We start from the raw sequence: 12,614 nt of genomic DNA, 5'->3' as shown, positions 1-12,614 counted from the left end.
AGCCCTCACAGCTCCGGGCCGCAGCACCCGTCGCCGCCTGTACCTCCCATCTGCCCCAGCTCGAAGAGAATATGCTCAGCCCTCCTCGGACCCTTTCTCACCGGATGAAGATCGACGCCGCCCGGCCTTCCCCTTGTCCATCTTCCCTTCCTCCTGCTGGAGTCGCAGTTGCGGGCGCTGTCACCTCAAGACCCCTCAGGCTGGGGAAGGGAGGGGGAGGGGAGAGGGAGGGGGGGTGGAAAAAAAAGCCAGGAAAGTACGAACAGCGCTTGCGCAAGAGCCGTCGCCTGCCCTCAGACCGGAAATTAGCTGCCCCTCCCACCTCACCCGGAAATCACTTCCTGGGACTTGTTTTCTCTGCGAGTTGCCGCAGAGAAATGCTTATTTCGTGGTACTATTCTTATTAACTTCGCACTTGTCGGAAAGTGAGGTTGTGTGCCTGGTTTTAGCCAGAGATCGTCCGAGGCTTGTTTACCTTGAAGACTGGAAATTGAAAGAGAGGAATCTTTAGGAATTCCTGTAATTTAATGGCTCTCGCGGGGTGGCCCAGAAAAATGAGAATAAAAGGAATACTCCACGGTCTTTCCCATATTCTTGTCCCCCAGAGCGTCTTCAAACTCAGAAATTAAAAGACGGTAAATCCACCTGTTAGCCTAGATATTGGCTTAGCATTTGGAGTGGAAATGTATTTGGTTAGCTGAGGAAAAAATGTCATAATGGAGAGAATCTCTTTTTAAAATTCACACTCGTCAGTTTTAAAGGTCCAGAAGAAAAAAGGTAAACTAGAACTCAAATTTTTAAAACATAAAATGCTGAAGTGATAGAAAGTGGATAGCTGTAAACTGGAATTCTCAACTTTTATTAAAGTCCTTAAGGGACTAGCCCAATCCTCAATGAACTTCATCTATTTTTAGACTGATTTTTCTTTTTCAGTTCTTACAAAGGGTTTAGCAAATTATCCTGTTTTATTGGCCACCATAGAAATTTTAGAGTAATTTTTTAAAAGTGTAAGATGTGATCACATTAAGTTAAACATAATTCAGCTTAAACATAATTAGAGGCAAAATGGTCTTAGAATGTTCCAAGCAGAAGGGATCCTGGAACTACTTCAGCTGATCATCCCATCCCCTTTCCCCATTTTACCAAGGTCAATAAAGGGACTTAACCTAACTCACCCTAGAGCCCAGTCTTCTGCTTCTGGAGTCAAGCATTCTTAACTACTGTGTGACGTGAGCTGATGTATAGGTAAGCCTCCAGGTGTTAAAGCCTATTTGGTCTTGGGAGAGCGTTTTACGGGGCAGGAATAGTTGAATAGCAGGAATATTTCAGAGCTTGATAAGATTGAAATTCACTACAAGGGTTTCATTTAGATGCCCTAGTTTATTTCTGTTTAACAAACCAAAACACTGCTTACAGATAAAAGAAAAATCTGAATTTTAAATTTCCTCCTAAATCGACTTTTTTAATTGAACAATTTAACCCCAGAATCAAACCAGCTTAATTCATTTGCCAATATTGCAGGAAGCGAATTAACTGCAAAAGATGGAAGTCGAGCGGAGAGATGGGAACATAAAAAAGGAAAGTGTAAGTAGGCCTTCTCTATTTCCACCCAAATTAGCAGCTTCCATAAAAGTAAGTGGTTTTAAACTTTAGTAGTAAGAAGTTAACTTATAAGAAATGAATTATTAGAAGTTAATTAAATTATTCCGTTTGCAAATAGATCATTTAGACTTCTTGAGATAGATATACCAGTCCTTCAAATGAAGACTTAGCCAATTTGTTTCTATGAATTGGAACATGTTTCAAATAGCGCTTGAAAATAAATGAACTTTAAGCTCAGGAATTTCAAATTTGCTTTTGAACCAGTATTTTTATTGTTATAGCATTAATCTCTGTCTCATAGTTAACTGCACTGCAAACAACTAAAGGACTAAAAATTCAGTTTCTACTTTAGAGAGAGTCATTTAACAACCTCATTTTGCCTTTCATGAAAGTAAGTGATGCTCAGGTGAGAAGTTTCTTATTTGAAAAATAAGAAAGACCAAAAAAAGTAAATGATTGTCTTAGTATGTTTGGGGATAGTGTCATTTCGCTTATGTACATTTGACTCACACTGCATAGAACTTTTCAAATTAAAATTATTTGAGATTAGAAATTCATCAGCCCGGTATTTTATAAGAGGAGAGGATGGACAGGTTTTATCTAATGGGTACGACTCTTTATTGAGTGTTAAAAGTACATTAAAAGTGGTTACATATTATATTTTTATGTTTGTTCTATGCAGTGGGTTTAGTTTTAATAGTTTAAAGACAGGCAGTATGAAATTGATCAACCCTTTATTTTACCTCTGGATTAACAATTTCTTTGAAGAGAGCTTAATAAAATCTGCAAAAGGCCCTTTCTCATCACAAGTGAAATAACTTTGAAGTACAGTATGAATGTAAAGAGGTTTAGGTGGGCACTGTAGACATCTGAACTTCCTATTTTAAAAGCTAAAAGAAACAATGTGGAATTTCTTACCATGGGCTCCAGGAAAGTCTAGAGTTTGCAAAGATCTATGGAGCATTGTGTTATGTTGCTATTCGCTTTATTTTCATTAGTAATTGACTGTTATCTTTAAAATACCAAGAATTCTTGGGGCACTTGGGTGGCTCAGTGAGTTAAGCACCCGACTTCAGCTCAGGTCATGATCTCACGGGTTCTTGGGTTCAAGCCCCGCATCAGCCTCTGTGCTGACAGCTCAGAGCCTGGAGCCTGTTTCAGATTCTGTGTCTCCATTTCTCTCTGCCCCTCCCCTGCTCACATTGTGTCTTACTCTGTCTCTCAAAAATAAATAAATAAAATACCAAGAATTCTTTTTTTTTAATGTTTTGGTTTTTTTTTTCTAGGAGAGAGAGAGACAGCATGAGCAGGGGAGGGTCAGAGAGAGAGGGAGTCACAGACTGAAACAGGCTCCAGGCTCTGAGCTGGCAGTCAGCACAGAGCCCGACGCAGGGCTCGAACCCACGAACCGCGAGATCATGACCTAAGCGAAAGTCGGACGCTTAACCGACTAAGCCACCCAGGCGCCCCAGTACCAAGAATTCTTATGTGAAGTTTTTCTTCCACATATAAGTGAAGTAACCTGTAATTCATGAAAAGATACATAAGGTTGTTTGGTTTTAAAGGTATCTTTTCTTTTTTAAGTTAGTTTTAAAGATATCTTTTAAAAAAAAAATAAAATCAGAAATTGTAACTGCCCTACAGTGGAACAGCCTGTTTCCACAAGTCATGAAAACCTGCAGTAACTCTAGGTATTTGAGTAGTAGGTGGATAGTCTACGGCCATACCACCCTGAACGCGCCCGATCTCGTCTGATCTCGGAAGCTAAGCAGGGTCGGGCCTGGTTAGTACTTGGATGGGAGTAGTAGGTGGATAATGTTTTGTCCAAAAAGCAATAGAAGGAATNCTTTAAAAAAAAAATAAAATCAGAAATTGTAACTGCCCTACAGTGGAACAGCCTGTTTCCACAAGTCATGAAAACCTGCAGTAACTCTAGGTATTTGAGTAGTAGGTGGATAATGTTTTGTCCAAAAAGCAGTAGAAGGAATCTGTGCACAAACCTTTAACCTAAGATCCAAACTGTCATTTGGCCCTGGGGCCAAGCCCAAGGTATCTTGTACATTTACCACTAACTTCTTTGAAGTGTCCTATTTTAAAATGTTAGGTTTATTTATTTAGCATTTCTGTGCCTTAATACATTTGATAGTTTCAAGAGAAAAATGTCAGTTTGTATTGTTAGTAAAACTGAGGCTTTAGGTAGTCTCATCTTCTTTAGCCTTTAACTTTTGGTACCCGCTTACCTCTAGAATAATCCAAATCAAGAAACATGAAACGTGGGGTCTAGAACTGGACAAAGTAGGTAAATCCAAAAATCTAGTTTTCAGAATAATTTGGGAGCATTTTTTCTTAAACTACCTACCTTCCAAGTCCTACTTCAGACCTTTTAAATCTTTTTTTTTTAACTATAAAACTGAACTATGATTTCTAGGTCTGTACACTTAGAAGATAAAACCATAAAGAAATGCAAAGCACTGATCTCTATAAAATTGCAGAGTGGTTACTTTAGAAGAGAGAGAGAAGCATTGGAAGGCTCTTTAGAGATGGCTGACAACACCAGCCATCAGTGGTTACAGGATGTTTCTCTTTGTAATAGTTGACTAAACTTTTTTTTTAACTTTCCTAGAAAATTCTGCATACTTAAATTTGAAAAACCCAAAATTTGGTGACATCAAATGTTTTTCTTTCTATTTCTAATATTCTATTTCTATTCTATTTTTCTTTCTAATATTCTAGTTCTATGTCTTTACCTCAGCTAGATTAAATTTAGCCACTTTAGTCTTTCCTGGGGAGAGGTAGGTAGGGAGAAGGAATCCTAGAAGGAAGGGATTTAGTTAGCTTTTTTTGAATCTTCCACATATGTTATTTCATTAGCTTTATCATTTTCTAATATTTTCTGTAATTTACTAAATGAAATTGTATACAAGCATAATTGTAGTAAAAAATAACTTCATAATTGCATTCTGTGTTGAGAATAATAATGCTGTTTTTGTACCAAAATAGTAATTGTTTTCTTAGGATATGTTTTCTAGGATTCTTTATTTTGTTTTTCTAAATTAATAAAGAAAGAAAATCATAGCCATTGTAATAAAAAGCATTTAGATAGTCCCAAATTTTCTTTATAGGAAGCATCCTTCATTCTGTGCTTCCTAATGGCATAGGATATACAAAAGACCTCCTAAGTATACCAAAGGACTATAATCACTGTAATAAGGTATTCTGAGTAACAAGGGTTTTAGATGCTAACTTCTTGTAAAATTATATTTTCATAAAAGCCTACTGTTTACCTGTGAAGAATGTAAAATATTAAGTAAAGTCACTTGATAATCCTAGAGAGGAAAGGAGCTGCTTAAAATCAAGCTAATTAAAATTATGTGCATCTGTGATTCTATTGCCCCACCTTCTCTCTTGTCAAATTTCTAGAAAGTAGAATGGTTTGCTAAGGGCTGGGGCAATGGGGAAATGAGTAGTTACCCCTTAATGACTACAAAGTTAGATTTTGGCAAGATGAAAAATGTTCTGTGGATGGATAACAGTAACAGTGGAGCAACAATGTGAATCTATTCAATGCCAGTGAACTCTACAACTAAAAAAAATGGCTAAAATGGTAAATTTTAGTATATTATATCACAATTTTTTAAATAAATAATTAGAAACAATAGCCATCCCTGAAACAAAAAATAACAGCTGTGTCAACCACCTAATCCAGGTTACTAGAATGAGAGAGAGGGAGATACAGAATTCAAAGCAGGCTCCAGGCACTGAGCTGTCAGCACAGAGCCCAACAGGGAGCTCCAACTCATGAACTGAAAGATCATGATCTGAGCCAAAGTTGGACGCTTAACCTGACTTAGCCACCCAGACGCCCCTGAAATTCTCATTAATGACTATATATTATTCTCCATTATTCCATTCAATGTAAAATGACTAGGCTACTTGATGTAAGACACTAAGTATCTAACAAATACCTTCACTAAACTTTTGGCAGATAAATGAAATAAGTTAAATTTTATGCACTTTGAAGATCACCAGTAAAATATCAATCTTCTCTCAGGCTCCTAGAGCTGCCGTAGTTACTTTGGGATGTCATTTTACTTTTAAAAGCCTCACTTCTCTGTAAAAGAAAAATTAACTATGAATACCAATAACATCTTTTGCAGCTCTAATAATCTTATTCCTAAAGCTATCTTATTCCAAATCATTCTTTAGACAACTAAAAACAGTTTAATTTCTCTCCTTTACCTAGATGAACCATCTTGATTTGTAAAAGATAAAACATGTAAGTGCATAGGGGATAGTCTCTAAGAATGATTAATAAATTGGCATTAACTTTAAAATTATACAAGAAGCCTCTATAACTTTTAGAGAGCTTTGTGTACATTTTTCTCCTGTATATGCAGCTAGAAGTCTTTTGCTCTTTATTTCCTTATGCCTTAGCAAAAATCATAAATTTCTAACAATAATATTTAAGTGCCTAGTATGCACCAGGCATTATTCCAAGAACTAGAGATATAGTAGTGAACAAATCAAAGCCTTTGTTTCTGTTCTCATGGAACTTATATTCTAATGGGTTGGCAGGGGGCAGGGGGAGCAGAAAATAAGCAAATATATGTCAGCTGGTAGGGAATAAGTGCTTTAAAAAAAGAGAGGTAGAGTGAGAAAAGAGAAGGGAAGATAAGGGAAGGAGCTAAGCATAGATAGGGGAATGAGGAAGAATTAGAATTGTCCTTTCAGATAGAATGCTCAGATCTCTGATCAGATAACAAGTGGACAGAAATGTGAAGGAAATGAAATGTCTATAGGAAGAGTGTTCCAACCTGTGGGCACAGCAAGGAGCTCCCTTAAACAGGAGCTTGCTCCACAGTTGGAGGCAAAAAGGCAAGGTGTGGCTAGAGTGAAGTAGGCAAAAGCATAGTGCGAAATGACACCTGAGAAAGAGCTATGACACAGATCATATAGCTAGATGAGTAAGCAAGTAAGGCAATGACATTGAAGAGCTAAGGGTCATGTGGGGCCTTGCAGGCAGTGATAAGGACCTAGTCTTTTATTCTAAGAGGGGAAACCATTGAGAATTTTGAACTGGTGTGTGAGAATCAATTTAGAGGTTTTGAAAAGATCACTCTAGCTGCTCTGTGGAGAACAGACTGCATGGTAATAAGAGATTGTATAGGAGACTTGATAATGTAGGTGAGAGTTGTTGTTGACTTCAACTCGGGTGATAGAGGTGGAAGGGTGATTAGTGATTAGATTACAGATATATTTCAGATAACAGAGCCTAGGGATGCCTGGGTGGCTCAGCCTGTTGAGTATCACATCTGACTCTTGATTTCGGCTCAGAGCATGAGCTCATGTTCCTGAGATGAAGCCTGCTTAGGATTCTTTCTCTCCCTGTGCCTCTCCCCCGTTCCCTAGCACGCACACACACTCCCTCTCAAGAAATAAAAAATTAAAATAAATTTTAAAAATTAAAAAAACAAATAACAGAGTGATTGGCTTGAGTGTAAAAGAGAGGAGGAATGTTTGAAGCATGAGCCACTGAAAGAATAAAGTTGCCATGTACTAAGATAGTAAGGAGTAGAGAGAGTAGATTGAAAGAGGTATTTGGGGCATGTTAAGCTTGAGATGGCTATTTGACAACTAAGTAAATATACCTAGTAGACAATTAGATATGAATTTAGAGGAGAGTTTCAGGTTGGAGTATATTAACCAAGCAAAATGTGCTGAATAAATTTTAAAGAATCATCTAGGTTTTCATTCTGCAAGATACTCTCTACCTAGCTCCTATCCATCCCATCTCCACCTGTCCTTTATATATCTATGTGCCATTTTGCTTTTCTAGTTTGCAAACTCTCGTTCTTTAGCCCTGAGAAGCGTCTCAACAACCAAGTACAAACACTGAACAAAAGTGGAAAAGATAATTAAATGTTGTGCTATATGCTATTAGAAAACACTGATGTAAAAAAAAGAAAATGCTGATTTTGTTTATTTTACTCTCTGATTAAAAGAAATGTTAAACAGTTAGCTAACAAGATTCTTTGCTTAGTTCTTTGAGTGTTAAATATACTGTGTCTCAGTACATGAAAAGGTAGTTTTCAGACCAGCATCTGAATAAACAGTAATTTTTTATTTAAGTAATCTCTACCCCTTGCATGGGGCTCGAACTCACAGCACCAATATCAAGAGTCACATATTCTTCCTACTGAGCTAGTCAAGAACCCCTAAACAGGGTATTTTAGATCTGAGAGACTAATCCTTTTCTGTGCAAACCTTGTTATCCATACCAATTTAAAAAATAGACCTTCCTTTTTGGAGAACAATTTGGCAATGTCTGGTGAAGTGAAAGATGCTGATATAACCTAGAAATTCCACCTTCAAGTATATTGCGTAGGGAAATTTTTGACATGTGCACAAAAATATAGCTATAAAAATGTCCACTGCAGCTTTGTTTATAATAGTAGAAAATTAGAGAAACCTAAATGTCATTCAACAGGAAGATAGTTAAACTATAGTATATTCAAGAAATGGAATACCAAAAACATACAAAATGAATGATGTAGAAATACATTTATTAACATGGATAAATATCACAATGTTAAAGCGAATAAGGAAGGCTGGAAAGAGATACATAGGGTTTTTTATTTCACATTTCTCAAAAATGAATATCATCCTGTCTAATTTCACAGATCTTTCCATGTGTAAGACACTATGTAATTTGGTTGTTACCAACATGCATTAATTTCTCACAACAGCCTTGTGAAATGCATAAAATTATCCCTATTTTGCATTTATTTGTTCAAAAAATATTTATATAATATGTGCCAGAGGGCATTCTAAATACTGAAGACATAGTAGTTAAATAAAATTCCTTTTCTCCTAGAGCTTTCATTCTAGTGAAGGAAGATGTAAAGTTTAAAAATATACAAGCAATTGTGTATTAAGTGGTAATGTAGACTATGAAGAAAAATAAAGCACAGTAGCAAGATAGAGAGTAGTAAGGATCATTATTAAATAGCATAAATAAAGTAAAACTCAGAAGTTGAAGAAACTCATAGAAGGTAAGAACCTTCTGAAAGTCCCTTGACCTCAAAATTTGAAGCTAGGGTTTAAAACTAAATCAATCTAATTCAAGAGACTTCTTTCTCTTTCTTTCGTTCGTTCGTTCGTTCGTTCGTTCGTTCGTTCTTTAAATTCTAGTTAGTTAACATATAGTGTAATATTGGTTTCAGGAGTAGAATTTAGGCATACAATACCCAGTGCTCATTACAGCAAGTGCCCTCCCTAATATCCAGCACCCATTTTGCCCATCCCCCACCCACCTTCCCTCCAAGAGGCTTCTCCTTTTAAAGAATAATTAGGTCTGTCTGTCATTTACACTTTGGAAAAAAGACATTAATTACATAATGGCACCTGAGATCAGCAACACAAGAAGAAAAAAAAGTTTTTTAATGGAACAGGAGGGAATAGAGAACAGTCTAGATAGGCTGGGTGGTTTGGACAACCAAACACCTTTGTAAAATAGCCATTACATATGGGAATCAGAGAATAAGATTCAGAAAGTGAGAAAAGATTTAAGAAAATAAAGCAAGCAAACACCATCGTAATTTTGCCATAAGCCTTGATAGTACCTTGAGTGTAACTAAAAATCATCTTCAGTGCTACTTATTGGAAGTGGGTCATGGATTGCCAGTGTCAGTGTTAAGAAATTCAGCAGAGAACATATTCATGTATTTGTTAAGAACATGAATTTTAGAGTCAAACAGCCTCAATAACCAACACTTATTTAATAATAATTTAATGAATAATCTTCAGGGCAAGCCACTTAACCTTTCAAAGTCTTTTCTTTTCCCTCTAGGGTTCATCCACAATAACTGTTTAAATTAACTTTTTAGTCAGTCACTTTTTTCTTCTCAGACATCTGAATAACCATATCTTCCACTGTAAGATAAATTGATCATAACCTGTACTGTCTGGTTCACATTTCACCCCCACTGCCAACCCCCATCATTTATTTAACTGCAAAAATTATTAAATGCTGACTGTGGAAATAAAGCCCAACCAAATGAGAAAAAAATACTATTTATTCTGTGCTCACTATATGAAAGTAGTCAACCGCCATGACTTGCATTTTGGCAGAGACTCAAAGGTAGGCAGAAAAGTGGGAAAACTTTATAGTGGGAAATAAGAAAGACTGTTGGTATGTCCTGATTGGAGGCTATTGGCCTGGGGAAGCTGCAGGTGAACTGACTAGAAAGAGTATCCTGTGTGATTGGTTAGGGATGCGTATTTGGCTTTCTCTCATGGGTCTTACGTTGGAAGCAGGGATTAAAATTAGGGAAGCTCTCAGTTATTAGTCAAGTCCTGGCCATTTGTGGCCAGTTGTAACAGACATTATTGTTTAGGTTCCTGGATTGTCACTAGTGGTAGTAGTCTGACTTCCTACCAAGTCAGATTTATAGCAGGCTGGCTTCCTGGGCTATTTATTGTAGATAAGGGATTGGCTTCCTGGGCAAGTTGCTATGGATTATGGGTCAGTTCTATCATTATATATGGTCTGGCCATTGCCCCGTGCTTCATTGTGTCTTAGTACTTTGCATCATTCACAATTATTTTGAGTTAAAGTCTTTAGCATAGATTAAAAGGGTAATGTATTAGTGAAATACTTAATTTTAGCATTATATCCCACAGAAATAATTTAACAAGCAGAAATTTTAATTTTTTTCTACCATTAACATATTGCTTTTTACTTTCAGTGGTTACCAGTTATTCGGGAGCTGAGCTTTCAAAAATTTATTGAACAATCCAACTTACTAGAAGAACTTAAATATGACTTCAATGAAAAAGCTGAATTGAGACACACTGAGACACAAAGGCCTTTTGTCTTTAACTATTATAAAAATGTTTTTGAGAGGAATAGCAAGCGCTACCAGGCCCTTGGCTATTTGCTTGAACAATATATTTATCAGCTTTTGGAGAAAGTATGCAAATTACAAAAAGTATATATCCCACCAGAGGCTGATATGGAACCAAGAAGCTTCTTTTTCATGAGTGAGAGAGCATTAACAAGTCATCATTCTGTTCTTCTTGTTCTTCTTCAAGACCATGGAGTCTTCAGAGCTGGTCAGTGGAGTCAGCAGGCAATAATACATCATGGTCTCCAGCATGGAAGTCAGATACCGTGTATTCAAATGGCATTGCAGGCACATTATGACGTAATTGTGCTAAACCCCAATGACAATTTCATTGACCTAAACATGGAAAAAGAGTGGAAAGGCCTTATAACACAAAATAAGGGGTTCTCTTCCCTAAAAATGGTTCCAGCAGAGAATTTTTTATCTCTCCAGCAACCTCTCCAGTGCATCCCTAAACGATGCAGCAACACTCCTGAAGAACACATGGGTTACATTTGGGATTACTTCATTTCAAAGACTGAAGGCAAAGATGTTGCCTTCATTGTGCATGGTTATGGAGGCTTAGTTTTTATGGACTTACTTGTTCATAGAAAGTGGGAAGTGATGAACAAAGTATATGCCGTTGCACTTATTGACTCTGAACATCATGTAGGACACCAGTTGGGAAGTGATGTTCAGTTATTAGCCTGGATAAAACACCACTGCCGTGAATGGGTGACAAGCCCTAAGCCTTTGGATAAGCCTGCAGCTACTGTTTTAAAACAGGAGTTTCCTATGGTTTCTGCTGGTACAGAAAAACACAACTTAGCCCCTTCCTCTAGCCTTCAGTCAATTTTTAAATACTTTAAAAAAGCTTTGAAAGCCAAAACAACTATTAATTTTTCCCGAGTGCCAATAGTAACTAGAAGCTCCACAAAAAGAAAGCAAAGTGCTTAGCTTACTTTTTTGTCACCTAAGATTTTTTTTTCCCACTGAAATGTTGCTAATGTAGATGTAGAAGAAAAAGAATATTTCACAGTATTATGTAATGAAAAGAATATACACATTGTTATATTCTGGCTTGAGGTTTGATGTGTTACTTTTTTGGAAAAGTGAATATGTTCTTTTTTGCAGCCTATTGATGAGCTGGGCATCCGTCAATGCCATAATAAATATTTTACAGTATTCGTCAAGTTCGAGGATATTTTGAAGGGCTCTCTTGTGGGTTTTTTTTTCTTGTGGTTTAATAGAATGACACCAAAACTGTAGTTAATAGAAATTAAACACTAAGTTAGTCTTTGATTTCTGTTGTTAATGCCATAATAAAATTATAAGTGAACATAAAACTTGTCATAAACTCCATTTTTATGTTTGTGTTCTTCTATTTGAATTTATTCTTATGTTTAAGTTTATTTAAGGTGTTTATTCATACCTTCAGCTAATATTTGAGTGTCTACTATGTACCCATCAATAGTAGGTATTGAGGACACCCACAAACAAGGCCAACATTGCCTTTATCCCTGTGGAGTTTACAATGAACAACAAATTGCAAGTGTGAAGAGTGTTCAGAAATACAATGTGCATGGAACAGCTAGTATGAGAACTAACAGCCTTGGGGTCCCAGTAATACCACCATGAGAAAATGATGCTTAGTTTGAAGGACGATAGCAGTTGGGAAAACAAATTCATAGGCAAAGAAATAGCATATGCAGAGGTCTTGAGGTGTGAGAAAGAAGTCCAGTAGTGAGGAAAGGATTGCATGTCACTCTCAAGACCAATCCTTCCAGTTGTCTCCCACATAATATAAAAACAAATACAAATTAAAAATAAGAGACTTAATTCCATTTCCAGAAATGGAAATGCAAAGTAAACTGCCACATCTACAAATTGGCTTCTATCTCCCCCCATTTCTTCCTGTCTTCCTGTTATAGAAGAAGTAGAATTTTCTCCTTCTATCCAAGACCAATTCCCTCCAATTGTCCTCTGAATACCACTTCTTTTAGTCTTCTCAAGATGTTCACATTTCTCATTATCTTTTATTTTCCTAATTCTCTTGCTTTCAATCCTATCAGTTGGTCAAGTTTCTCCCAACATAACAGCCATAATAATTAACACAAATTTCCTGGA

The 12,614-nt window shown here is 36.6% G+C and overlaps 1 protein-coding gene across 2 annotated transcripts; it reads left to right on the top strand.

The window, feature by feature from the left end:
* Nucleotides 1–6: 6 nt before the first annotated feature.
* LOC144240507 (putative protein ARB2BP) lies at nucleotides 7–11,849 on the top strand. 2 transcript variants are annotated; one of them, XM_077774880.1, is made up of 4 exons: nucleotides 7–635; nucleotides 1,148–1,245; nucleotides 1,522–1,584; nucleotides 10,350–11,849. In XM_077774880.1, exons 3-4 carry the CDS (start codon nucleotides 1,543–1,545, stop codon nucleotides 11,442–11,444), a joined length of 1,137 nt encoding a protein of 378 aa, XP_077631006.1. In that variant the 5' UTR covers nucleotides 7–635; nucleotides 1,148–1,245; nucleotides 1,522–1,542; the 3' UTR covers nucleotides 11,445–11,849. The 2 variants fall into 2 exon arrangements, with proteins under 2 accessions (XP_077631006.1, XP_077631005.1); XM_077774879.1 differs by having other exon boundaries at nucleotides 7–777.
* The last annotated feature ends 765 nt before the right edge of the window (nucleotides 11,850–12,614 follow it).

The sequence above is a fragment of the Crocuta crocuta genome, unplaced genomic scaffold (assembly GCF_008692635.1).
Source record: "Crocuta crocuta isolate KB4526 unplaced genomic scaffold, BGI_CrCroc_1.0 scaffold6, whole genome shotgun sequence".
NCBI lineage: Eukaryota > Metazoa > Chordata > Mammalia > Carnivora > Hyaenidae > Crocuta > Crocuta crocuta.
Note: the sequence above shows the minus strand (reverse complement) of the source record. Positions and strands in the feature narration are given on the sequence as shown.

What these genes read in the sequence shown, in the direction of transcription:
- LOC144240507 (XM_077774880.1), top strand. Translation starts at nt 1,543, where the DNA reads ATGGAAGTCGAGCGGAGAGATGGGAACATAAAAAAGGAAAGT. An exon ending in GGAACATAAAAAAGGAAAGT is followed by an intron (nt 1,585 to 10,349) that starts GTAAGTAGGCCT and finishes TTTTACTTTCAG; the next exon opens with TGGTTACCAGTTATTCGGGA.